This window comes from Xyrauchen texanus, chromosome 31 (assembly GCF_025860055.1).
Source record: "Xyrauchen texanus isolate HMW12.3.18 chromosome 31, RBS_HiC_50CHRs, whole genome shotgun sequence".
NCBI lineage: Eukaryota > Metazoa > Chordata > Actinopteri > Cypriniformes > Catostomidae > Xyrauchen > Xyrauchen texanus.
The window spans coordinates 10,521,154-10,548,812 of NC_068306.1; the positions used below are offsets into that span (position 1 = coordinate 10,521,154).

The 27,659-nt window shown below is 37.5% G+C and overlaps 2 protein-coding genes across 3 annotated transcripts in view; both read left to right on the top strand.

Moving 5' to 3' along the window:
* The window catches only part of LOC127625252 (DDB1- and CUL4-associated factor 12), a 29,360-nt gene extending 24,515 nt beyond the window's left edge, over positions 1–4,845 (top strand). The window contains exon 9 of the mRNA XM_052100415.1: positions 1,751–4,845. Within this exon, the coding sequence (XP_051956375.1) occupies positions 1,751–1,909 (159 nt within the window). The 3' untranslated portion in view covers positions 1,910–4,845. The remainder of the gene's footprint in view (positions 1–1,750) is intronic.
* Positions 4,846–4,975: 130 nt separating this feature from the next.
* The window catches only part of LOC127624682 (ubiquitin-associated protein 2-like), a 35,191-nt gene continuing 12,507 nt past the window's right edge, over positions 4,976–27,659 (top strand). Inside the window, exons 1-13 of one of the 2 annotated variants that reach the window (XM_052099514.1) lie at positions 4,976–5,040; positions 10,972–11,109; positions 14,057–14,134; positions 14,414–14,524; positions 16,559–16,724; positions 17,062–17,139; positions 17,506–17,569; positions 17,677–17,774; positions 17,893–17,945; positions 22,101–22,171; positions 22,352–22,529; positions 22,694–22,943; positions 24,146–24,435. In XM_052099514.1, the coding sequence (XP_051955474.1) occupies positions 11,014–11,109; positions 14,057–14,134; positions 14,414–14,524; positions 16,559–16,724; positions 17,062–17,139; positions 17,506–17,569; positions 17,677–17,774; positions 17,893–17,945; positions 22,101–22,171; positions 22,352–22,529; positions 22,694–22,943; positions 24,146–24,435 (1,533 nt within the window). In that variant the 5' untranslated portion in view covers positions 4,976–5,040; positions 10,972–11,013. Of the gene's footprint in view, positions 5,041–10,971; positions 11,110–14,056; positions 14,135–14,413; positions 14,525–16,558; positions 16,725–17,061; positions 17,140–17,505; positions 17,570–17,676; positions 17,775–17,892; positions 17,952–22,100; positions 22,172–22,351; positions 22,530–22,693; positions 22,944–24,145; positions 24,436–27,659 lie in introns of both variants that reach the window. The other variant, XM_052099513.1, reaches the window with a different exon arrangement.

The following is a 27,659-nucleotide window of genomic DNA, read 5'->3' on the forward strand; positions in this document are numbered from 1 at the left end:
GCTACGGGGAAATTGCCAAGCAGCTTGGTGAAAAAAGGTCCACTGTTGGAGCAATCATTAGAAAATGGAAGAAGCTAAACATGATTGTCAATCTCCCTCGGACTGGGGCTCCATGCAAGATCTCACCTCGTGGGGTCTCAATGATCCTAAGAAAGGTGAGAAATCAGCCCAGAACTACACGGGAGGAGCTGGTCAATGACCTGAAAAGAGCTGGGACCACCGTTTCCAAGGTTACTGTTGGTAATACACTAAGACGTCATGGTTTGAAATCATGCATGGCACGGAAGGTTCCCCTGCTTAAACCAGCACATGTCAAGGCCCGTCTTAAGTTTGCCAATGACCATTTGGATGATCCAGAGGAGTCATGGGAGAAAGTCATGTGGTCAGATGAGACCAAAATAGAACTTTTTGGTCATAATTCCACTAACCGTGTTTGGAGGAAGAAGAATGATGAGTACCATCCCAAGAACACCATCCCTACTGTGACGCATGGGGGCGGTAGCATCATGCTTTAGGGGTGTTTTTCTGCACATGGGACAGGGCGACTGCACTGTATTAAGGAGAGGATGACCGGGGCCATGTATTGCGAGATTTTGGGGAACAACCTCCTTCCCTCAGTTAGAGCATTGAAGATGGGTCGAGGGTGGGTCTTCCAACATGACAATGACCCGAAGCAGACAGCCAGGATAACCAAGGAGTGGCTCTGTAAGAAGCATATCAAGGTTCTGGCGTGGCCTAGCCAGTCTCCAGACCTAAACCCAATAGAGAATCTTTGGAGGGAGCTCAAACTCCGTGTTTCTCAGCGACAGCCCAGAAACCTGACTGATCTAGAGAAGATCTGTGTGGAGGAGTGGGCCAAAATCCCTCCTGCAGTGTGTGCAAACGTTTGACCTCTGTAATTGCAAACAAAGGCTACTGTACCAAATATTAACATTGATTTTCTCAGGTGTTCAAATACTTATTTGCAGCTGTATCATACAAATAAATAGTTAAAAAATCATACATTGTGATTTCTGGATTTTTTTTTTTAGATTATGTCTCTCACAGTGGACATGCACCTACGATGACAATTTCAGACCCCTTCATGATTTCCAAGTGGGAGAACTTGCAAAATAGCAGGGTGTTCAAATACTTATTTTCCTCACTGTATATATATATATATATATATATATAGGTCGGGGGTTCAAGCTGTTGGGCCCTTAAACAAGGCACTTGACCCTATCTGCTACAGGGGCTAGGATCAAGTGCCTTGTTTAAGGGCCCAACAGCTTGAACCCCCGACCTTCTGGTCTGTAACCCAGAGCCTTAACTGCTGAGCCACCACTGTCCTATTTTATATATATATATGTTGCACTTTTGAAATGCTTAAGATAACGTTATACAATATGTACGTTTATTAAGACTATTATGGAGTAATTTCATGCTGTGGAAAAAAATCCACGATTAAAGAGATATTGAATAATGTCTTGATTTTACTTTTTTTTGAGAGAATGAAAGGCATGCTACAATTTACCAGCCCAATTTGCAGCACTTTAGCTGCATTGATAGTAAATACAAAAATATCCAATGTCCTGAATAGTAAAAACTAGCATAACATTTCCATATAAATTGATTAAAAAGAGAGGGTGAACAAAAAAAAAAGAAACACTTTGAAGCACAAATGGCAAAATCAGATGCAAAAATATCAGTCAGGCTCCTTTTTTGACGCTATGATGTTTTGTAAGTGCCAATTTTCATTCTCATCCCCTAGAACCACGATGAAACATGGAGAAGCTACTTTTCCGATGTCAGCTCCTTCCCGAACGCTGTGTACACGCACTGCTACGATGACTCCGGCACCAAACTCTTCGTGGCCGGCGGCCCTCTGTGTTCTGGTCTACACGGAAACTACGCTGGCCTCTGGAGCTAGCCTCCATTGACCCTCCTCTTCTCTCCCTCGCACCATCTGCTAACAGGCCATTTTCCATCCTCTCCACACTCCTAAGAGTGCTCTTTCACTTCCTGTTCAACCTCGGTTCAAGACATCTATTTTTCAAAGGACTCAGGAGAACAGATGTGATTTTTCTACCCTTTTTGTGTATTCGTGTCTCTGTGTTCATTAACCTGTTGGACTCTTGAATCCAGAAAATCCAGGAAAAAGAGAGATGTGCCTGACAATGAGACCTGACATCCCGAAGGAGTTCATTCACTCCTGAATGGATGAAGGTGTTCGGAGAACTGTGAAATAGTGTAAAAATATATTAAAATATTTTAAAACAGTCTCTCTGGGCAGTGGGTTTATGCTTTTTGTTTCATATAAAAGGGTTAGTTCATCCAAAAATGAAAATACTTTCATAATTTACTAAACCTTTATGTTGTTCCAAACCTGAATGGCTTGCTTTCTTCCTTGGAACACGAAAGGAGATGTTAAGCAGAGCGTTTACAATGAAAGTGAATAATGGCTAAAGCTAACTTGCAGAATAACATCCAAGATCTCTGATTGTGTTTCTTGGAAGAAAGTACGTCTTGGAACAACATGAGGGTTAGTAAATTATGACTGAATTTTTATTTTTTGGTGAGCTATCCCTTTAAACCTTTTCTTTTTTTCTTTTTAAAGATTGCCGTGTCAGAAACATGGCATGTTTAGTTTGTTTTTGGTGTTTATTTTTCGAAGACTGGGCGAAAAGCCCCCCCCTTCTTGCCTCGGATGTACTAATATGGCATTGGGGATGCTTAAAGGCTGAGAAGAGGGATTTGGAGATGATTCTTGGTGAAATGAACAGACAGCTTGACCGTCAACCTCACTGTGTATTAGTGGACACTGATGGTCTGAGGTAAAGACTGCGGATATATGAAGAATTTTGAGAATCAAATGTGGACATTTGTCGGACAACAGTCAATGAAGACTTGCCAGTTGTTTTTCATTTTCCCTTTATATATTCCGAAATAATGGCAGTGAGAGACAACCGTTGGGAATCACAGAGACTGTTTGTGTTATGATTGAGATGTCTTGAAGAATGGCCCTTTTATTGCTGATTCTACTAACACACACACACACACACACACACACACACACACACACACACACACACACACACATCGGGATTACAATTTTTTCCTCTTATGACATTTGACATAATTTATTTTGTATTGTTGCCGTCACTAGCGCTCATGAAGTTCAGGTACAATCATATTTTTTGTGTTCTCCTCTGCTTAAAGACAAGGCAGTGTTGTGTGACATTGTTGCCTTTCCAGAGTCTTTCTGTGAAAGACTGTTACAGATCGATTTTGTTTTGACTTTTTCTTTTTTACATGAAATGCTTCATGGAATCATCACAAAGTTGCTAGAACAATGGACATCGGGACAGAGGATATATTAAGCAGAAATTAACCATCACTTTTAAAATGTATTTTATATATACATGTATATGTATACATATTTGGAATCTAATAGAGGGAGAATACAGTTTATATAAATGTCAGAGGATATATGTGCGTGCGTGTGTGAACTAATCTGTCATTATTTTGGTGGTACCCTTTTTTATACTCACTTAATGAATGTTTTTACAGATTATAGTGTAAAGATATTGTACAATATCAAAAGAAACAGCAACAAAAACATGATCCATTCTTCAAACGGATATTAATAAAAAAGCATTGATGTATTTTTCTTCCATTTTGGCTCTGCATTGTGACTACTTGATACGTATGTGAATATTAAAGGCTGCATTTATTATTGATGCTGATAGATGAGAAGTGTGACTTGGCTCATTGATCAATGTGTTAAGAATAGTACACTGCTGTGATTAACTGGATTAAATTCTTATAATCAGAAAGTATAGAATGTGCATTCACAAAGGATGATCGCTCATATTAAGTACATAGTACTTAGAGTACAATTAAAGTACAAGTACATAGAGGTGTCACTTTTGAGGTTTTAAAATAAGGGACAATTTGGGTTGGATCACGGCCCCTAACCACATCCTCCATAGTTCTAGCAATAAATACGTTGTTAATATGCGTTGTATATGTATGTATATATATATATGTATGTATATATATATATTAAAAAAAATTGTATATCCTTATATGCTAAAATGAGAGCTCTCCTGACCCATGACTTTATAAAAGAAAATACATCATTTATATGTTAAAAATATATTTATTTTAATTTGTTTGATTATTTGTCTTCTTTATCTTTTGTATGCATTTTGGATGGTTTAAACATACATTTTATTTATAATTTTTATTTATTTTATTTATAATTTTTTTTCTTGTCTTTATGATTGTATTCATGCATTGTTTGAGCTTATTGAATATAGAAAAACCCCACAGTTTTACCACCGTTTGTGGACTTTTCAGGCGATCCCTTACCACAATCCCCTACAGTTATAGCACAATGTATGGACTTTACAGACGGTCCCTTACGTGGGTAAAATCGCTTACTGCACTTTTGAAGATTTTTTGCAATTATTTATGTGCATACTGATTTACTATTAAAGTGCAAGTGAGCATGTCAGGGTGTTAGTGAGTGCTGAGTGAACATATAAAAAATATATATGAAGTTTTAAAAATAATTAGTTAATAATACGAAATGTAATGAAATTATTACTCTAAAAAAAACTTTAAGAAAAGATGAAGTATATTTGAAACAACAGGTTGTTTATCATTTATATGTGATTGATGTAGAGCTAATAATTAAAAAAATGTAAACATATCATTAGCCACTGGACATCTCCGTGAACAATGCCCTCCTATATTATTAATGATAGGCCTACTATTGTGAAATAGAAAGAATTGAAATTTGTAAATCGTAAATGCTTCAAATTCACCTATTTGTATGTGCATATAATAATAAAAATAATTATACAGTATTACATTGCTGTAATTATTATAATATTATTACATTGTTGTTATTTGTGCGTGTGCGCGCACCTGTAAATGTGCTGCTCGCTTTCGCGGGAGCGCGCATTTAGGATCCGCATGGAGAGAAGCAGCGGAGCGGAGCGGTGACGGTCACGTGACGGAGTCTGCTGCTGACTGAGTGAAGCGCGTTAGCAGGTAATAAAAAACAGATTTATATTTCAGACTTCAACATGTCTCTTTATAACCAGTGCTATCTCATGAATATTTCTTTCTCTTTATCACTCGTCTCGTTTAATCCTTCGCTGAGCGGTTTTCGTGCTCATGTTGTCTTTTTTTAGGGCTTTGTTTTGCCTCCTCAGTTTAGCCTTTTGGGGGGTTTCTCCGCTGTGAGGCAATTTTCCTCTAAAGTATTTTAATAACAAGCCCGTATCACGAATAAACCACATTTCTTCTTCTTAAACGTCCAGTCTCTATATATCGTCATTTTAGATGTCTAGAGGATGTATATGTTATGAACAAGGACGCCGGGCGGTCGTGAGTTAGCCAGCTATGCTACAACAATTGAAGAGAGGAAATGACATTAGAGAGTTCATGGACAAAGGAGACCAGGGGCTGTGTGTTTATACTCCTCAAACTCTGATTTTACACACCAGTTGGTTTAGAAACGACCATGTGTTATTTGACCATGTATTAACTAACATTTCTAACGTATGGATGCTGACCCTGAAAATCTAATTCTAAATTCCCTTTGTTTGAGCCAACACATATTTTGTTTGGACTTGTAGTTATGAATGTAACCTGTATTCAGAGATAAGTAGAGTTGCCGAAAACTTTATTCAAGTAACTCCTTTAAAGAGTTGTTTATTCAAAACAACTCTTTAAGGGGAGAGTTCACCCAAAAATGAAAATTCTCTCAACATCTACTCACCCTCATGCCATCCCAGATGTGTGTGACTTCCTTTCTTCTGCAGAACACAAATTAAGATTTTTAAAAGAATATTTCAGCTCTGTAGGTCCATAAAGTGCAAATGAATGGGTGCCAAAATGTTGATGCTCCAAAATGCCCATAAAGGCATCATAGCAGTAATCCATAAGACTCCATTAGTTAAATCCATTTCTTCAGAAGTGATATGATAGGTGTGGGTGAGAAACAGGTCAATATTTGTCATTTTCGACTAGACATTCTTCTAGCTGCCCTGCAGGGAGCAATATGCAGAGAAGAATGTGAATCAACAAAAACACAAGAAGAAGAATGTGAATGGGATCTGTTGCTGTTTCTCATCCACACATTCTCATATCACATCGCTTCTATAGATATTGATTTAACCACTGGGGTCTTATGGATTATTTAAGCTAAAAAGCTTTAAAATGTTGGCACCTATTCACTTGCATTTTATGGACCAAAGGAGCTGGGAAATTCTTTTAAAAACCTTTATTTGTGTTCAGCGGATGATATCAAGTCACATCAGTGATGGCATGAGGTTGAGTAAATGATGAGAGAATTTTCATTTTTGGGTGAACTATCCCTTTAAAGGCTCTTGTCAGATCTGGATACATTTTTCAATAATAAGAGAGATTTGAAAACCCTTCTAGTAATTATTACTGTGAAAATGTCACACAGGGACATTATATATATAATGCTGAAATAAACCAAAGCAAGATCATGCTTTAATAATGCCTACATTTGCTATTTCATAGCTTTAAAAGTCCTGTGTGGATTCGTATTTCAGTGTAGTTACAGTTTTTAGTGTCGAAAGAATTTAGATCATTAGTTCTGTACAGCAGTACCGAACGATGTTTTGGCATATAGAGAGCCAAAACATACAGTTATATTTTAAAATGTGCTCTTTTATTTATATTTATACAGAATATTGCCATTAAGATGAAGAATTCTTTAGTTACTAAATAATTCACTGAGGTGATATTATTTTAACTCTGAAATTATAATTCTGTGGATGATTTAAATATTCGTTTATAACATGTAGGTTATGATAATTTGGTCAGATTAGGGCGCAAAGAGCCCAGAATTGGAGATTAAAGATGCTAAAATATAACAAATAAAAACAATCATGTACATTTGATAAAATGTGTTTACTCTTTATATTAACGTATATATTAAAAATGACAAACAGGTTGAAGATTTATTGTATTACTATATTATTTCATAAGATTAACAAGTAAGGCCCAAGTGACAACTCCAGTTGTCAATCACTTGAATGGCAGAGCAAAAGGCATGTACACGTGGACTTTTACATGGATTTATACAGTTAATCAGCCCAAAGTAGCTGCCATAGTTTCCAGTATCCCCACAAATACTGCTTATGACATGAGGGACGCAGGACGAAGCGTACTGATATATTGCTGCACTGATTTAAAAATGTACACTTAAAAACTGATGTCATAGGAGCCCATATTTACAGAATCACCTTGAAAATGACCATCACATTACACAGAATAGCCATTGTTAGAATTAGAGCCGCAATTTACCACAACGTGCTGCCTTAATTTGGAGCTATAATTTTAATCTTGAATTATCAGCTTGTCTTGGTGTTAAGTGAAGGCATTGCATGACGAAACTATTCTTTTTTCACTGTGCGGAGCGAAGAACGTGTTTTACTTTGAAGAGCTTGATGCTGCAGCAGTGATGGACTCGACTTGAGTGACAGTCTATGACAGAGGGTGCAGCTGTTTGAACTTCCGTTTTTGTAAAAGTCCCATTCAATAATCTCTCAATAAATTACCCATTAACTAAAATTAAACCCAGTATTGTAACGACAGGATAGCCACCCATTGTAAAGAAGTACAAGTCTTTTTTTTTCCCCATTAGTTATTACCAACCTCTGCCTGTAGTTTGGGCTATATAGTGGCAGTTTTATAGATTATTAGTGTTCTGAAACTTAGAAGGCAAACCAAGTAATTATTTTTGCTTTGAGTACAGTTATTTGTTTCAAGTTTGAAGTGTAAATGAGCCATCACACATTTGGTTTGTTTTTGTTTGGATTTGTGGTTATAAATGTGACCGGTATGATTAAGCAGTAGATTGTAATTTTGTTTAGTGTTTTAATGTAACTTTAAAGTGAAACCGCAGCATCTTCCATCACTGATTTCTATTGAAAGTTTTCTAATGTGATGGAACTGTTCATTCATTTTCAAAGACCAACATGATAATGGGACTCACATTTCTGAGAGTGAAGTTTTTGACACATTTAGTGCAGTATCGCTCTATTTCCTTTTGATATATTGTATTTGTGATTACAAGGACACTATGTATGGTCTGCTGATCAGGAGGAAATAATGCTTCGTTCTGTTTTTCCATTTTGTAAGGATCTCAGTAATGTTTCCACATGAGACCACAGCTTTCCCATTGTCAGCTGATGGAATCACTTTTGTTGTTTTTTTCTCATTGTCACCACTATTAAATAGTTATTGACCAGTCCAGTACCACTTTCATGGCAATATTTGTCCCAGTGAGATCTCTATGAAGTATTTTGCAAATTGGTAATTTATGCCACTCATTTTCTAATGATTCCCTTATGTCAGAATGTAACTGGAACATCAAACTCTGTCAGGCATCTCCGCATGAATTCACTGGATGGGTGTGCACTGTGCACAATAAGATCCCTTCTCTTAATTGCCAAGAAAAGCCCACTGTATCATTACAGATGTTATGTGTTTTGCCTTGTCTTCTTTGCAAGCAGTGGCTCTTGCTGATATGTTGGACCACAAGTTAAGATGTTTAGCAATGGGTTGGAATGTATGGATTGTTTTCATTGCACTGTAGTTTAATTGCAAATGGATGTTTCTTTTATAATAATTTAACTTATGAGTTATTTTTTTTAAAAAGGAACAGGTCAGTCAAAAGTGAAAATCTTTTATCATTTATAATGTTTCTGTTGTTGTGAGAAGCAGACCAAAATTTAGCTTTAGACATAATTCACTGAAAATCTTCCCCTCTTATGTATTTACACCGGTCAGCCACAACATTCGCAAGTTCGAATCCAGGGTGTGCTGAGTAACTACATTCAGGCATCCTAAGCAACCAATTGACCCGGTTGCTATGGTGGGAAGAGTCACATTGGGTTAACCTCCCCGTGATCACTATAATATGGTTCTCGCTCTCGGTGGGGCGCGTGGTGAGTTGTGCATGTATGTCGTGGAGAGTAGCGTGAGCCTCCACATGCACTAGGTCTCCATTGTAATGCGCTCAACAAGCCACGTGATAAGATGCGTGGATTGACTGTCTCAGACGCGGAGGCAACTGAGATTAGTCCTCCGCCACCCGGATTGAGGTGAGTCACTACACCACCACGAGGACTTAGTGTACATTGGGAATTGGGTATGCCAAAATTGGGTTGAAAGGGGGAGAAAATCACAACATAAATAAATAAATACATTTAGCAAAACTTGTTATACGTGTCTTCAGGTACTATTCCCTGCAGTTTCCAGGTGAAATGAACACTAGAGACGCTACAACAACTGTGTTTTATTCCCTTTCACTCAAATCATGACTTTAATGGCTTATTGTGACTTATTTTATATGACTGATAATGGCTTATTTTTCTCAATATTACTCAGACCCTGCTATTTTATTATGACACTCTTAACTCAAACACATTTTCAAAAAACAATACATTTTAATGCTTGTATTAAAGACCCACCTACATATATACACTTATTCCAACATTATTAACTTTCGTGGTAGCTCACCTGATTGGGCATTGGACTTCGAGTTGGAGGACAGGGGTTCAAGTCCAGCCATGAACTCAAGCTGTCATGTGAAACGACAGAGGACAGATATTGTACGTTTTAGGTTTAGGCATTGATTAGGTAAGGATATATTTTTTAACATCTCATATATATTTAAAAAACTAATGGTTGCATTTAGGCATTGATTCAGTAAGGATGTCTCTTTTTAAATGTTTCATTTATATTTTAAAACACAATTGGTTAGGTTCAGGCAAAAGGTTTAGGATGGAGTGGTATAAATTCACCTTTAAACTGTGTCTGAATATGACACCATTTTACTAGTTTTTGGGACCCCCCAGCTGGACATTTCACTGTAAAACTGCAGCCAAACATGTTATACAGCATGTACATTTTGAATTGCTAAATGTTGTCATGTTCACCTACATTTCACAGAGACCAGGTTTGCTTGCCTATATGTTGCGTGCTGTAGATTAAATATAATTGGTTCATCGGAGTCATTCGTTTGGGAACCATTAACAGAACTGAAAGTCATGAAAAAAAGTGTTCTGGTATTTTGTTTTTTTATTTATTCAAACCGGTTCTGAACACGATCACACAAGAATCATCTTGATGCATTAATCAGATTTAAGCTGTAGAGTAGGGCAATAATTTCAGAGAATATCAACTTCCATTTTAGTGGGTTTCAAAAAGATGAGGGTGACTAAATGATAACATAATAAAATAAAAATTGTATAAACTAACCATTTAAAGTTTGTTACTTGAATTTGTTTTTTAAATGTGCTTTTCATTGGTAATAAAATACTTGATGTGTTTATGATGAAAGGGTCCTGCTTCGCCTGGCACCTTATAGACTGAAAATTTATAGGCTAATGTTATCTACATTCTTGTGGTAAAGTGAAATGTATTGATTATCAATACCTATGTATAAATGTAGTACTGATTCTGTTGTGTGACAATAACTATACTGTAAATTCTTCATCCTAGATCTGCATTGTTTTTCTGTTACTTTTCATGCATAAGGTAATGGCCTTGTGATGTAATGTGTTTTATGAGTACAGTACAGGATACTTGTGAAGTGTTTGGCTAGCGGAAACCAGTGTGGTTTCTTAGTGTGGTCTTCATTTCAGCAGGCGTTGGATAAGCTGCTGTTTTTTCTACAATGGTTTCTGGCGGTCAGAGTTAGGATTGCTCAATCTTTCCCAACTGGGTTTAGGAGAACGGAAACCTAATATGCCCCAGTGTGTTTGCTTGACACTCGGAAAGCTTGGTGTGGGACACCAAATGGAAGATCTGTAGAAAACGTTAGCTAGATAGCTTGAACAAAAGCTTTGTTTAGTGTCTGGATCATCTGCAAATATTTAGACAAGAAACTAGTTCAGGACATTTTCTGAATAATTACCACTTCCTGTTTGTTTGCAGATTTTTCTGTTTTGTACATACATTGTTTTGTATATACTGTATATGATGACCTCAGTGGGCATCGAGCGAGCCCGGGGCACTCGGGACAAAGCGCTGCCCTCTACCACACAGACCACACAACCACAGAAACAGCTTCAGGTGAGTAAACAACAAGAAACTCAGGCTTTGTTCGTAATAACATACTGACATATTGTTCTTACTATTTCTGCTGTATATAGTATGTAGGGATGTTAATGATCAATCGATAATCGATACATTTTGTTAATAATTTGATCGATTTAGCTTATCGATCGTTGATTAATTTCAATTTACAAATGCCTTCAGTAATCATAACTGCAGACATTGATAAGGCTGTCTATACAGTTGCCCGCCGCTAGTGGGTGCTGCGTGCTGTTTGTCGTAACATCACGCTTTTACCAGAGAAGCGATAGCTTATATTATGTACTGTTTACGCAGCATTTTATGATTTTACTTAATTTCTAATAAATTAAGTCAAAATATCTGAAATATCCCACGATTCACATACATTTTTAATTAACTCAAGTATGTATACAACTGATATATCTTGGTATATTAAGTATCATAGAAGTTACGACTAACAGTAGTCTAATTAATTAACAGTAATTAAACAATTCCCAAATTCTAACTAAACATAGCCTAAATATATTTCAATACATTGGACTAAGACTATTTTAAGAGGAAAATGACAATACTTGCCTTTCTTAAGTGTATTACTTTCATTTATATTTAAACAGTACGCTAGATGCACATTATTTAGAGTCCTCCATGTGCGTTTTGCGATATTATCGATTAATTGATTGTTAATGTCCACCACGATTGATTAGAAAAATGTCTGAAAATTGACATTCTAATAGTATGTATACTGTGCATAAAAATGTTGACATATTTAACACTAGGTTGGATTAATAGCCATGATTTATATGCATTGTAAAATAATCCTTTTTATTTCAGAGATGATGACTGATAAATTTAAAGAATTATCTTGGTTTAATAAAAGTTGAGCTCAATCAATAGCATTTGTGGCAGTGGCATAATGTTGATTACCGCAAAACAATGTATTTTAAATATACAGTACCTGTTTCACTGTAAAACTAAGGCACTTAAAATGGAAGTAAATGGCGTAAAACTTTTTTTGTTGTACTTTTGATAAATGGACAGACCTCATTCACTTCCGTTGTAAGTGCCTTGCTGAAATCATGATTTTTCCTTTTTTTTTTTTTTTTTATTTGCACAATCAGCATTTTGCAACAAATGCTTTCGTTTGAGCTTTACTTGTATTGGACCTGGAACATTCCTTTAAACATGCAACATAATAAGGTCATGTGACAGGAATGTAATACTATTTAAAATGTTCTACATTTCATAATGCATATTGTTGCACATACTGTTTTTAAAAATATTGTCGGCAGTATACAATGTACACGCTGCACTATGGAGTAATAATTACTGTTGAATCAGAAGTTTACATACACCTTAGCCTAATGCCAATTCCTGACATTTTATCATAAACCAACATGATAATGGGACTCACATGTCTGAGAGTGACGTTTTTGACACATTTAGTGCAGTATCGCTCTATTTCCTTTTGATATATTGTATTTGTGATTACAAGGACACTATGTAGGGTCTGCTGATCAGGAGGAAATAATGCTTCGTTCTGTTTTTCCTTTTTATCACATTCCCAGTGCGTTATAAGTTTACATACACTTTGTTAGTATTTGGTAGCATTGCCTTTAAATTGTTTAACTTGGGTCAAACGTTTTGGGTAGCCTTCCACAAGCTTCTCACAATAAGTTGCTGGAATTTTGGCCCATTCTTCCAGACAGAACTGGTGTAACTGAGTCAGGTGTGTAGGCCTTCTTGCTCGCACACGCTTTTTCAATTCTGCCCACAAATTTTCTGTCGGATTGAGGTCTTTGTGATGGTACTCCAATAGCTTTTTTGTTTAGACTTGGTTGTCCTTAAGCCGTTTTGCCACATTTTGAAGGTATGCTTGGGGTCATTGTCCATTTGGAAGACGCATTTGTGACCGAGCTTTAACTTCCTGGCTGATGTCTTGAGATGATGCTTCAATATATCCACATAATTTTCCTTCCGCATGATGCCATCTATTTTGTGAAGTGCACCAGTCCCTCCTGCAGCAAAGCACCCCCACAACACGATGCTGCCATCCTCATGCTTCACGGTTGGGATGGAGTTCTTCGGCTTGCAAGCCTCACCCATTTTCCTCCAACAAATAACAATGGTCATTATGGCCAAACAGTTACATTTTTGTTTCATCAGCCCAGAGGACATTTCTTCAAAAATTAAGATCTTTGTACCCATGTGCACTTGAAAACTGTAGTCTGGCATTTTTTATTAACTGTGGATATAGATACTTGTCTACCTGTTTCATCCAGCATTTTCCCAAGGTACTTTGCAGTTGTTCAGGGATTAATTTGCACTTTTCGGACCAAACTACGTTCATCTGTAGGAGACTATATGTGTCCTCTTCCTGAGCAGTATGATGGCTGCGTGGTCCCATGGTGTTTATACTTGCGTACTAGTGTTTATATACAGATAAATGTGGTACCTTCAGGCATTTGTAAATTGCTGATGAGGATGAACCATACATGTGGAGGTCCACAATGTTTTTCTGAAGGCTGATTTCTTTTGATTTTCCCATGATGTCAAGCAAAGAGGCACGGAGTTCGATGGTAGGCCTTAAAATAAATTGACTTCAATTTGCCAATCAGCTAAATTAGGCATGACATTGTTTTTGTTTTAATTTTCCAAGCTGCTTAAAGGCACAGTTAAATTGTGACAAAGTAGATCTCCTAAATGACATGACATAAATGAATATGAAATCTGTGGAGTAGTTAAAAAATGAGTTTTAATGACTTCAACCTAAGTGTATGTAAACTTCTGACTTCAACTGTATACTCATAATGGACCATGAGTGCTTTTGCTTGTCTGTGATATGTCTTGGCAATGAATCTGAAAACCTGTTTATTCAGTTTCTTTTTATTTTACTGAACTAATCTTGCACTCTGCTGTTCCTAACTTCATGCACTTCCAATTGCAGGCTACGGCTGAACAGATCCGACTGGCGCAGATGATCTTTGACAAGAATGATGCCGATTTTGAGGACAAAGTCAAACAGGCACGAGAAACACTGTTTTGTCAGAGTAATATTTACCTATGCACACACATAAGTGGTTTTAATAAATATTTTCATTTGAAATTATTTAGTCACCCTCATGTTATAATTCAAGCCTGTATTTCTTCCATGGAAGTACTCATAAAGGCAGAATGTTAGCCTCAGTCACCATTCACTTTCATTTTATGGAAAAAGATTGAGGGTGAGTAAATAATGACAGAATTTTCTATTTTGTGTGAGCTGTTCCTTTAACCTCAGTGATGTCCTTGTATTTGCTCACAGCTCATGGAGGTTACAGGGCAAAACCAAGATGATTGCATGGTTGCCCTCCACGACTGCAATGAGGATGTCAACAGAGCCATCAACTTCCTGCTTGAGGGGACCTCTGATGCAGTAAGAGAACTTGTGACTTCAGAAGCCCATCTAACAGATTGTACCAATGCACATGTGGTCTAGATTACATATTTTGCACTATAGCTCATGACAGGGGTTCTTGAAAAAGGTGACATATAACTGAAAATGTTGTATGTTCTGTAAGCTGTTTCATGGCAGGGGTGTATATACAAAACAATGGGTAACCCTTTAAAATAAGTTAACTTTTGTTAACATTAGTTAACAAAACTACTGAACATGAACTAACAACTATTTTTACAGCATTTATTAATATTGTTTAAAGTTAGTTTCAGCATACACTGATCAGCCACAACATTAAACCACTGACAGGTGAAGTGAATAACATTTATTATCTTATTACAATAGCAGCGGTCAAGGGGTGGGATAGATTAGGCAGCAAGTGAACAGTCAGTTCTTTAATTTCAAGTGTTGGAAGCAGGAAAAATGGGCAAGCGTAAGGATCTGACGACTTTGACAAGGGCCAAATTATGATGGCTAGATGACTGAGTCAGAGCATCTCCAAAACAGCAGGTCTTGTGGTGTGTTCCCATTATGCAGTGGTTAGTGCCTACCAAAAGTGGTACAAGGAAGGAAAACCAGTGAACCGGCAACAGGGTCATGAGTGTCCAATAGATGCATGTGGGGAGCGAAGGCTAGCCCGTCTGGTCCAATCCCACAGAAGAGCTGCTGTAGCACAGATTGATAAAAAACTTAATGTTTGCCATGATAGAAAGGTGTCAGAACACACAGTGCATTGCAGCTTGCTGCGTAGCCGCAGACCGGTCAGAGTGCCCATAGTGACCCCTGTCCACCACCGAAAGCGCCTACAATGGGCATAAGCACTGGACCATGGAGCAATGGAAGAAGGTGGCCGGCTGGGTGTGTGTTCATAGTTTATGTGGGCAATAGATGGCAGCAGGATGTACTATGGGAAGAAGGCAGGCCGGTGGAGGCAATGTTTTGCTGGGAAACCTTGGTTCCTGGCATCCATGTGAATGTTACTTTGACACATAACCTAACTAAAGATTGTTGCAGACTTGGCTTCAAAAATCCCCAGATCTCAATCCAATTGAGCATCTGTGGGATGTGCTGGACCAACAAGTCCAATCCATGGAGGCCTCACCTCGCAACTTACAGGACTTAAAGGATCTGCTGCTAAAGTCTTGGTGCCAGATACCACAGGACACCTTCAGAGGTCTTGTGGAGTCCATGCCTCGATGGGTCAGAGCTGTTTTGACGGCACGAGGGGGACTTGCACGATATTAGGCAGGTGGTTTTAATGTTGTGGCTGATTGGTGTATACTTGCAATTTAAAAATCTAAAGTTGTATTAGTTAACATTAGTTATGAACTGAAAATTTACAATTTAATTTTTATTAACTAACATTAAAAAAAGATGAATAAATACTGGAACTTTATGCATTTAATGTAATGTTAAGAAACCTTATTATAAAGTACTTCCAAGCAATGGTTTGTTTAGCCAAGCTTTGTTTGCTTTTTCATGGGTCGTTTGAAAGGTGAAATTGTTTTGATACTTCTCTGTTTTTATGCTTTTATAAAAACTTGGCTATAAATATACCACAGTGCTTACCATCCCTCCCAGATTCTTTAGTGATTGATGCTAATCCACTTCAGAGATGTCTATTGTCATAGTAAAATTTGAGAGGCCTTTACTTATAGAGCAGGATTTGTTTGAATGATTTCTGGGAATGAAACGCAAAAATAGAAAGTGGGCCACTTCTACCACAGAATCAGAAGGTAATCCTGTGTCATAACAGACCTCAGTGCCTAAACACAAGATGCTAATTGTCCTTTACCAGCAATGAGGATTCAACAATAAAAATCAGTTATGTTTAAATGTAAATTTACACTGGGCTGTGCTGCTAAAATAAGCGGAAACTTGTTCTGCAGATTCACTCTGTGATTTATGGTGGTGTATACTGTTATCATGTGTATTGTAAGGAGGTTGGCTTAACTGTACAGTATACTGACTTTACTAGTTTATTGCAGTAACACTTTTCTCTGTGTCATGTAGACCTCTTGGGAAACGGTGGGAAAAAAGAAAAGTCTTGTGAAGGATGGCTCCTCCACAGAGAGTAAGGAGAACAAGGAGAACAGGGAGAAGAAAGGAGAGCGGGAAAGCAGTAAGGGTCGTGGAGGAGTGAGTCGTCGTGGCAGAGGGACCAGTCGTAATAGGCCAGGTGAGTGCGCTGATGACGGCAAGAGATTTTCTCCTGTTTAAATCAAAATCTTCTGTTGGGATGATAAACTGTAAAGCAGTGCTCGCATGTGACCTATGATCTGAAATTTGTACAGTTTTTTTTTTAGTAAAGTTATTTTAATATTAAGTCTGAATTCTCAGCACAAAAATTATTTCTGACACAAAGCAAACAGGCTGAAAGAGTAATGCTATTTTCCCCATTTGTGTGTGTGTGTGTGTGTGTGTGTGTGTGTGTGTGTGTGTGTGTGTGTGAAGACGTTTTAAATAATCAGTTTTTTCCTTCCCTGTGTTGTGATTTCATTTTACTATCTGTATAGTGAGGACTGAAGAGAATGGTGTGGAGCCTGCTCTTGTTGACAGAGAAGCTGACCGTAGCCGCAGGGGAAGAGGAAGAGGTGAGTGCACAAAGTTTAGATTGATAGATGCATACATGCAAACATACAGAGATAGCGAGCCCTGGGCTAAATACATATAACCTTTTATTGTACAAAATTGCCATTATGGATAACTGTCGGTAACTTTGCTCACACTCAGCGATTTGAAGTCCAATAGTAATTGTTTAATTTATTTGTGAATCTGATATAAAAGAGATGCTTGTCTCTAGCGGCCAGGCTTTCAAGAAACTACTTCTTTTAGAGAAGTTTTAGCACACTGCTGTCAGTCTAACAGCTGTAGACTGTCAGCAGTGTGCTGCTAAAAAAAAAAGAAAAATATTTTGCAAAAACATAACAAAAAAAAAACTTGTACTTCTTTTCGCAAAGTGTCTGGAGGTAGAGGCAGGGGTCGGGCTCTGGTTACCAGCAGGTTTACAGCACAGGGGATGGGGTGAGTATCACTCAAGACACACACACACTCCTAAATTTGAGTCAACACTCATCGAGGGATAAAAGTCACCAAGACCCCTTTCTCACACTCTATATCTCATTCTGTAGGACCTTTGACCCTGCAGAATACACCACAAACAGTGGGACGTCAAACTCGCACACTGAAGTCTGGGAGACAGTGGCCAATGACACTACAGATGGGACAGGTAAGAGACACACCAACAGGAATTATGGAGACTTCTAATGCACAAACCAAACTTATTTTCCTCAGTGCTTTGCTATACTCATCTCTCTTTCTCTCTCTCTTTGACGCATTCTGTTTAGTGGCATGGCAGAACACTCTGGACGAGTGGGCAGCTGAAGACTGGAGTGAAGATGTGAGTGTGAGTCATACAATATAATTAACCTTTCTGTGCATTATAGGATTTGCAGAGTGTGAAGTTAATAAGCCTGAAATTACATGTGATAAATGTTGTTTAGAAATGTTACACCATGTCTTAACTAGGCACGACATGACAATATTCCAGTGGCACACTATCTACAATAAAAGTGAAAATGCACTTTTTGTTGTGTGATGCAACAAAATCATAGCCGAACAGTGCATGGGCTATGTTGTTTGTGCGCACTCTGATTAACATGGAAGAGATGGATTTTATTGCTTGTCCCTGTATGTAAAGATGATATATTTACACCGGGTATTAAGATGCATTTTGGGGATCGATTAAAAAGTGGTCCGCATTAAATACAGGTGTAAACAGGGTGCAAAACTTTTTGTGATCGTATGACAAAACCACATACAATCAATAGTTTAGACTTTAAAAGTAAATAACCGTTAGAATGGAAAATGTGATAAAGCTAAAGCATAAAAGCACGAGAACTTCATGGATATTCTTCAGCATGTTTGATATCAACATGCTAGGACACTGATGTGAAGCACAAACATCTGAACCTCCTTTAATACAGGTACGCCACAAAAATAACAGAGAATTCTGCTCCAAATGTTGCGTTTATGCTAGGATTAAATTTCAGCTGCATATGTGAGAATCAGTGTGCTGGTTTTATGACTTTTTTGTGGTTTATCATCATGCAGTAACACACTGACATACTGATTGATGTATGTTGTCATGAAATCAGAGACCCTCCCCTCACACATTCAAGCGACCAGGTGTAAACAGCGATGTGTCTAGCCTGACCACTTGTGATCGAAAAACCTGAGATGCATCATAATACCAGGTGTAAACAGGGTCAATGTGTATGCTGTCAAATTATCAGTGTTGTGAAAGCTACTTTGAAACTGCAATTTGTCAAGATACTCATAATTTATAGTAGTTAAAGGAATGTTCTGGGTCAAATACAAGTTAAGCTCAATTGACAGCATTTGTGGCATAATGCTGATTACCACAATTATTTATTTAGACTTAGTTTCTCCCTTTCTTTAAAAAAATCAAAAATCAAAGTTGCAGTGATGCACTTACAATAGAAGTGAAAGGGTACAGTGAAAGTAAATGTGGCCAATTTCTGGAGGGTTTAAACACTAAAATGTGAAAAAGCTTTCAGTCGGATTGAGGTCAGGGCTTTGTGATGGCCACTCCAATACCTTGTCTTAGTTTTCTTTAATTTATTTTGCCACTACTTTTGAGGTATGCTTGAGGTCATTGTCCATTTGGAAGACCTATTTGTGACCAATCATTAACTTCCTGGCTGATGTCTTGAGATGTTGCTTTAATATATCCACATAATTTTTCTTACTCATGATGCCATCTATTTTGTGAAGTGCACCAGTCCCTCCTGCAGCAAAGCACCCCCACAACATGATGCTACCACCCCATGTTTTACGGTTGGGATGGTGTTCTTCGGCTTGCAAGCCTCATCCATTTTCCCTCCAAATATAACGATGGTCATTATGGCCAAACAGTTACATTTTTGTTTCTTCAGACCAGAGGACATTTCACCAAAAAGTAAGATTTTTGTCCCCATGTGCACTTGCAAACTGAGGTTTTGGAGTGGGTTCCTTGCTGAGCAGCCTTTCAGGTTATGTTGATATAGGATTCATTTTACTGTGGATATAGATACTTGTCTACCTGTAAACCTCCAGCATCTTCACAAGGTCCTTTGCTGTTGGTCTGCAAAGGGGCACCGAGTTTGAAGGTAGGCCTTAAAATGCATCCACAGGTACAACTCCAATTAGCCTGTCAGATGCAAATTGACTAAAGGCTTGACATTTTATGGAATTTTACACGCTGCTTAAAGGTAAATGGTCTGCTTTTATATTGCTTTTTTTATGTACACTTCTGAACCACTGGAATTGTGATATAGTCAATTAAAAGTGAAACAATCTGTCGGTAAACAAGTGTTGGAAAATTGGTGTAGTGGTTAAAAAAATGATTTTAATGACTTCAACCTAAGTGTATGTAAACTTCTGGCTTCAGCTGTAAGTTCCTCACTGTAACATCTATTTTATTTTTTTATTTTTAAAGAATGATTAATACATTTTTGTGGTAATCAGCAATATGCCATGAAATCTTTGATTGAGCTTAACTTGTATTGAACCCAGAACATTCCTTTAAACTACATACAAGCTACTTAGAAAAGTAACTTTTGCTTTGAAGATACTTATGGGGGCATTGTCTTTTATGTAACTAGTCTTTAACTATCAGATGATATATATTTTTTCTGCAGTCACTGCAGTGTTTGTCTGGCACAACAATAGGGTTCTCAATTAGGGTGACTGCATTAAATTAGAAATACTGTGTCCAAAACATTGTGATGAACCGCAGTATTTGACAACATTATATAGAAAATGCCACTAAGGGGCTGAATCATCTGATTTGTTTTTTTCCTGTGGTATTCATTTCCATCAAATTAATCAAACTTCTCAATGATTCATTCCAGGGAGAGAGAGAGGACATTTTAGAAGAGCATGTTTGATCATTACCTCAGTTCGCTTGGCTATAAAGCTTGTGTACCTAATGCCTACACTGGCGGCCAAAAGTTTGGGAAAATGTACAGATTTTGCTGTTTCAGAAAGAAATTTGGACTTTAATTCACCAAAGTTGCATTCAACTGATCGCAAAGTATAGTCAGGACATTACTGAAGTAAAAAACAGCACCATCACTATTTGAAAAAATATATTTTTGATAAAATCTAGACAGGTCCCATTTCCAGCAGCCATCATTCCAACACTTTATCCTTGAGTAATCATGCTAAATTGCTAATTTGGTACTAGAAAATCACTTGCCATTATATCAAATGCAGTTAAAAGCTATTTGGTTTGTTAAATGAAGCTTAACATTGTCTTTGTGTTTGTTTTTGGGTTACCACAGTATGCAATAGACTGCCATGTCTTAAGGTCAATATTAGGTCAAAAATGGCAAAAAAGAAACCGCTTTCTCTAGAAACTCATCAGTCAATCATTGTTTTGAGGAATGAAGACTTTACAATACTTGAAATTGCCAAATAAAACTGAAGATTTCATACAAAGGTGTACACTACAGTCTTCAAAGCTAAGGGGCAACTGGCTCTAACAAGGACAGAAAGAGATGTGGAAGGTCAGATGTGCAACTAAACAAGAGGATAAGTACATCAGAGTCTCTAGTTTGAGAAATAGACACCTCACATGTCCTCAGCTGACAGCTTCAGTGAATTCTACCCGCTCAACACCAGTTTCATGTACAACAGTAAAGAGAAGACTCAGGGGTGCAGGCCTTATGGGAAGAATTGCAAGTAGTTGTGAAATCAGCTAGACTGTAAGGTGCGTGAGAAGACAGCTACTGACAGCTAGAATGCCAAGGATCTGCAAAGGTGTCATTACTGCACTTGGAGGATTTTTTTGATGAGAACTCTTTGAAGTAGTTTAAGAAGTTCTGAAAATAAATTCTAATTGTAATTGTCATTTTTCACATTATTAATGTCCTGACTATACATTTTGATCAGTTGAATGTCACTTTGGTGAATAAAAGTAGCAATTTCTTACCATGAGAGCAAAATCTGTACATTATTACAAACTTTTGGCCCCAGTGTATCTACACCGGTCATGTTGCCCCGCAACAGCTTGAGACTGTCTACATACACGTATCGAAACAAACATTCTAAATCATTTATTTGTCTTGTTGGTATGAGTAGCACCAGCATGTGAAGCACAAAATGGCTGTTTACTGTCGGTGCAATGCAACACTAGCCATGTGACTTATCCATCCAGTATGGACCACATCGTTGATTTATAATGGGAGCGATTTGCATTTGTTGCTCCACACCTCTCCCGTCTGGTGTAGACATGGTGTAATAAATACAATGTTATAAAACCAGTGATGTAGCTTTATATTTCACACTACTCATTGGAAAAAGATGCTCATTACTGGAAAAGCTACATTGTTTTGAAAACAGCTTAACTGTTGTCACATAGTTGAAAAATTTGTTGTTTTGTTGCATTGCTACGTTCAGTTAGTTACTCCCCAACACCACGAACAGTATGCATCTGTGTGTACCGTGTATTAAGTGACAAGTACTAACTAATCCCTTTTTGTCTCCAAAGCTCTCAGAGACCAAAGTGTTCACTTCTTCTTGTGCAACTCCAGCTGAGAACCACATCACACCAGGCCAAAGGTAATAAAGTCAAAGCTTGTGTTATTTTATTTTTGGAGTTTGAAAACAAGGATGATCAGTGTAAAAAAGCAGTAAGATTCCAAATATGTGATCATGTGACTATCGCTGCAATTGTTTATTGAAAGGTTTGGTATGTCTGGCACGTTTATTTGACTGGCTGTATTGTGTGTTTTGTTGTAGTCTGGATCTATCATCTCTGCTGCAGAAGCCTGTGGATCGAGAAGAGGTCGGGTGTCTGAAGGCGGTGGGCTCCACTCAGGGGCTTGGCCACAGTCTGGTTTTCACCAACTCCCATCACCAGCCTGCTCGAAACGGAGCCACATCTGCTGGCTCCAGCAGCTATACACATGCCACCCTGGTGAGACCCATCACAGACCTGATTTACACCTTTAAGCACTTCCTAAACTGTTTTTGAAATGAATGATTGACGGCAATTGGTGTAGGCATGTAAAACGTTTGTGCTGAAATTGGGAGATCTGGAAGGGTCTCCTGATCTGAACTTTCCTTTTTGTCTCTTTCCAGTCCTCTGTTCTGGGTTCTGGTTTTGGAGAGCTGGGTGGTCCAAAGCTGGGGCAGACGGCCGGGCAGCAAATACTGGAACAGCTGAAGGGGCCTGGTCTTGGGCAGCTTACTTCCCAGCCCCTCAGCACAGGGACCAACTGCACTCCTGTAGGGGGTCTGGTTGGGACAGGGATGTCTGTCCCCACCTCCTCTTGGGACATTATACCTCCTGGATCACAGAGCTCTGCTTCTCTGTCCTCCCAATTCAGTCGTGAGTACCACATTTGCTTTGCTGGCCTACTCACCAATTCAGCCACAGGCTTATATTCATAAACGTATAGGTAGTATATGATGTCTATTATTCACACAGTAACTATTCATAAGATCATTGTGAAGCACAAGCTGTTGTCAGAGGGTCATGGCCTAGTGCAGTTGTTCTCAAAGTGTGGGGCGGGGGGCTGTAGACTGACCCATTCTCAAACTTTCATACATTCAACAAAAATACTGACAATGAACACGCAAATTATTTTCCTCTGCCTTTTCTCCTGCCTTGTTTAAACTTCCTCCTGGCACTGCAATGCGTCCTGTGTGCATAATTCAACAGCCCAAAGCATTAATGGTGTCAGGTGCACTCGTAACGCTGTGTAAACAAGCCGTTCTGGAGTGCGCGCCAGTTTCAAATGGGTGAAGAGGTGAATTAACTCTTAAATTTCAGTCTGTTCCTCTCACAGCACTATCATATGGCTTCAGAAGAATTGAGATCTAAGTCACGAGTGTTTTGGATGACTTTAAGTGCTTTGATGTGTGCTTTTGGAGCTTGGACAGCCACAATCACGATCCTTTCATCCCTAAATCTTGTGCTTCACGGATGAAAAAAATAATTCTGGTTTTGAACGACGAGGATGAGTAAATGATTGCAGAAAGGCCCGTTTTTCTTGTTTCAAAGGGGGGTATGAACCTAAAATTTTTTGAACCACTGGCCTAGTGGTTGTAGTACATGTTTGCAACATTTCCCAATCAGGTTTTCACCTGTCTGGCCATTATTTCACATCCTTTCTCTACTTTCCCCAAAGAAAAAAGGCATTATGATAATCATGCACAATACCAAAATCAATACAAACGTGTGACTTGCATTGAAATGCAATTTGTCTTGGTAATTCACATCAAATCCAGATTATAAGCCCAAAACGACGCACTTCCAAGATTTTATAACATGACAGATTTCTCAGAGATGCAGGGTTATATTGTACAGTGATTAGCCTTTTTTTTTTTTTTCAAGATGCTGAATAACTGTTAACACTGTTATCTGAAAGTTTTTTAGTGACTATTAAAAAATCAACCTGAACTCAATGTTCATGGATGGCTTTGATGCAGCGAAATGTTTTTAAGTTTGCAAATATGTTAGACTAATGTTGTTTAGTCATATTTTAATTTGAGTGTAAACATTCCTGTTTTGTGTTGGTTACCCTATAGGGGAGTTTCAGATGCAACCTGAGCCATCTCTGGTGCTAAGCCAACTTGCCCAGCGACAGCAGGGCTCCCTGACCCACATGGGACCTCTGGCCAGGCAGCCCAGCCCTCCCCCTCTGAGCACCCCTTCAACCGCTCCGGGCACACTGGAGGCCTTTCCAAAAGCACCAGAACCACCTCATCACCGTGACGGGCCCTCAATGGCCCCCTCACAGGCATGCGACTCTCAGGGTAGCAGCACACAGCAACGGCAGATAAAGACCCAAAAGAGACGCATACCTCCTACTTCCAAGGTGACTATAGATTTTTATATATTTCCACGCTTACTAGTAGGACTGGGTAAAAATATAGATTTTCTGTCGCATCTCAGTCTTCATTTGAAGAATCTCGATATCGTTTAACAAAATCCAAGATCGATCTTTTACTAGTGTGCAACTTGCTACAATGTAAGTAAATCACTCGCATGTGATACAAAATTTCGCACTATGCGATTAAATGTCTGCGATTAGCCTCTGACTGGAAAATATTCCGATTTCCTGTATAGTGGTGAAGAAGCAGTGAGATCCTTTCACTGCATGTAGAATGTAAAAAATTTATTTGAGTCTTTTTGTGTAATGCAGGGGTCCAAAATATTTTTGCTACCAGAGCCGGGTCACTCAGCTATGTTTTTTTCTCAGAGATAATTCTTCTGCTTTTATTATATGAATGAATTCCACAGAACATTAGTTTAGTATTGTTAACTTTATTGTATGTATACATTTCTCAGCAACTTGCTTTAAGATATGCCTATATGCCCCTTTGTCATTGCATACATACTATCTCTGTTCACTGACATGTGCATGTCTAGACATGAAGAGGGGGAGAAAGGTGCAGTCATTTCAACAGAACTTTCAATGTTTTTCTGTTGTAGGCTAACAAGAAAAAAAATAACATTTGTGTGAAATGTTACATTTTAGCCTACTTCATCTTACATCAGTGGATCCATCTATTGGCTCTAAGAACTTTGATTTTGATTAATCTCAGTGACGAGTCTTTTTAATCTGTTCACCAAAAAGATTCATTCAGATTAGTTAATTGCTTCGATCATTGTCCATTTTTGCAAATTACTCTTTGTGCCAGAAGTTGGAAAAAACAGCATTATTGAGGATCTGGAAAAAGTCTAATCACCATTTATTAAAATTTGCGTCTCAACAATTTTACTAAGAGCCTTTATCACTGCAGTATTAAAGTATCATAAGCATTTACCCACAAATGACAACAAGGCATATCTATCAAACTGAAATGCTGAGCTTGACTTTTTATCAAGCTATACAAAAATTGACTACTAGCCTAAAAAATTATTATGACTTTCAATCAAGTCCACATGCCATTGTAATGTTTATCACTCATTTTATTCATAATTCATCTGGCTAATTTTCTTGTTGAACGAAATTTGAATAAATGACTTGCCGACGCCTCTCGTTTAGTTGTTCAGCAGATCCTCATTAATGATGACTGATTCATGCATTTAGTTCGTAAACAAGTGTACATTCGACCCACTCGAACTTCATTGAAGGGGCGTATTCATTCAGCGGGTGAAACCAATGATATGCTCCTTAACAGCCTGCACTCAAATGCTAATGGCACACGCTATAGTCAGTCTTACAGGCATGAAAATCCACCAAAGTAGTATCGCGCTTCCAGCGCTGGCCAGTCAAAGCGTGTGACAGGCATGGTTCCGCGGACTGGTCAAAACATTTCGGAGGTCCGTATTCGTCCCGTGGGCGGTAGTTTCGGAACCCCTGGTGTAATGTGTGTCCAAAGACGACATCCATGCGATGCATTAGTCATTGACTAATGTGTCCTTCAGAATACTTAAAGAACATTACAGTCAATTGTTGATCAACAACAAAAAAATATTTAATGCTAATCACAAATAGCATGGATGAGGTAAAGAATCAATTTGAATCCTCTATCATTAATGTGCGTTCATTTACAGATGGTTAGAGCTGCACGATTAATCATTAAAAAATCGCGATCTCAATTCAGACACCCACGCGATCTCCTTTGTAAATGACAATGATTCTGTAATGTATATTTACTTTGTAATGCAGTCAAATTTAAATAAAAAATTCACTCCGATGCATTTTTAAATGTTGATCTTTTAAACTTTATGTGGCATCTAAAAAATAAAGGTTGACCGATAGTGGGTTTTACCAGTTACGTAAAGTGATTTAGTTAGGCAGTAGCTGCCGATAACCGATTAATCAACCGATCTTTTTTTTTAATTGATACTGAATTAATAAATAACACTAAGTAAAATAGTGCTGAACTTTATTACAAAAATAAATGGTACTGACTGAACCATGAAAATGTATTGCACTTTTTTAAATTAAATAAATATTAATATATATGAACTAATATTCTAATTTTAAAGTCAGCTGATATTTAAATTGATGTTGTTTCCTTAGTCCATAAGAGGGTGCAATAAATACATTCCTATCCTGGCTGTTAAAAAAAGAGCATTTAAAAAGAGCTCCATGCTGTCTTTTATAGGCATTCAGGCATTCTTACTGCATCAAATCAGTATTAATGTAGATCAAATAATCACACATTAAAGAGTGTCAAATATTTAAGTACCTTCATTTGCATTAAATTACCTTTTTAAATGTTTTATGTTATAATTTTGTAAATGTTTATTTGCTACTGTTGCTAAAAAACTTAACGCATTGTTTACTCTGTTCTCTCTTTAATTACTGGCTCTTGAATAATTCCTTTGCAAGCTTGAAGCAAGTTTTACAGGAGAAACACTGAAGGCCTCCTTGTTTTAATTTCAATTGTTAATATTTATATAAAAAACTATTGTATAATAAGTGTATAAGTGTATTATTGCATATTCACTTACAAGTTACCAAGTTAACATAGAACTGTTAATGAAGCTTTTTTCTGCTCATTTTGCTTTTAACTTTGCATGTGAGGAACAGGTTAAAATATTTTTGTAATTTATTATGCAGGTTTTTTTAACAGGTGTTTTTTTTTTTTTTTTTGTAATAATCACAAGGTGCTGTTTGGTTTATAATGCATTTGTTGCACCATCTTGTGGACCTAGGACAAATGTATAGATTGAAGCAGAGAAAATTTTGTCAGCACCTCTATTAAATTATGTTACTTTTTTTTTAATACCCTTATGTCCAGTTTTTGTAAATCACTGAAATAAGCATTTTTCTTCAGAATAGTAAGAGAATCGTAATCTTTATTCTAAGCCAAAAAAAATCATGATTCTCAATTTTTCCAGAATCGTGCAGCTTTACAGGTGGTGTATTTTTATCATGTGTTCTACAAATCAATGTAAATACTTGTAAATGTTTTAAATTATGCATTAAACAATAAACATGTAACAAAATATAATACATGCAATATAATATCATATTTATTGATGGAATGCAAGGATTTGTACATTTTTAAAAAGCCCATTCATTTTGTGACCAAAATTATGAAAAACTAAAATACTAGTAACATTTATATTTTCATAGTGTAC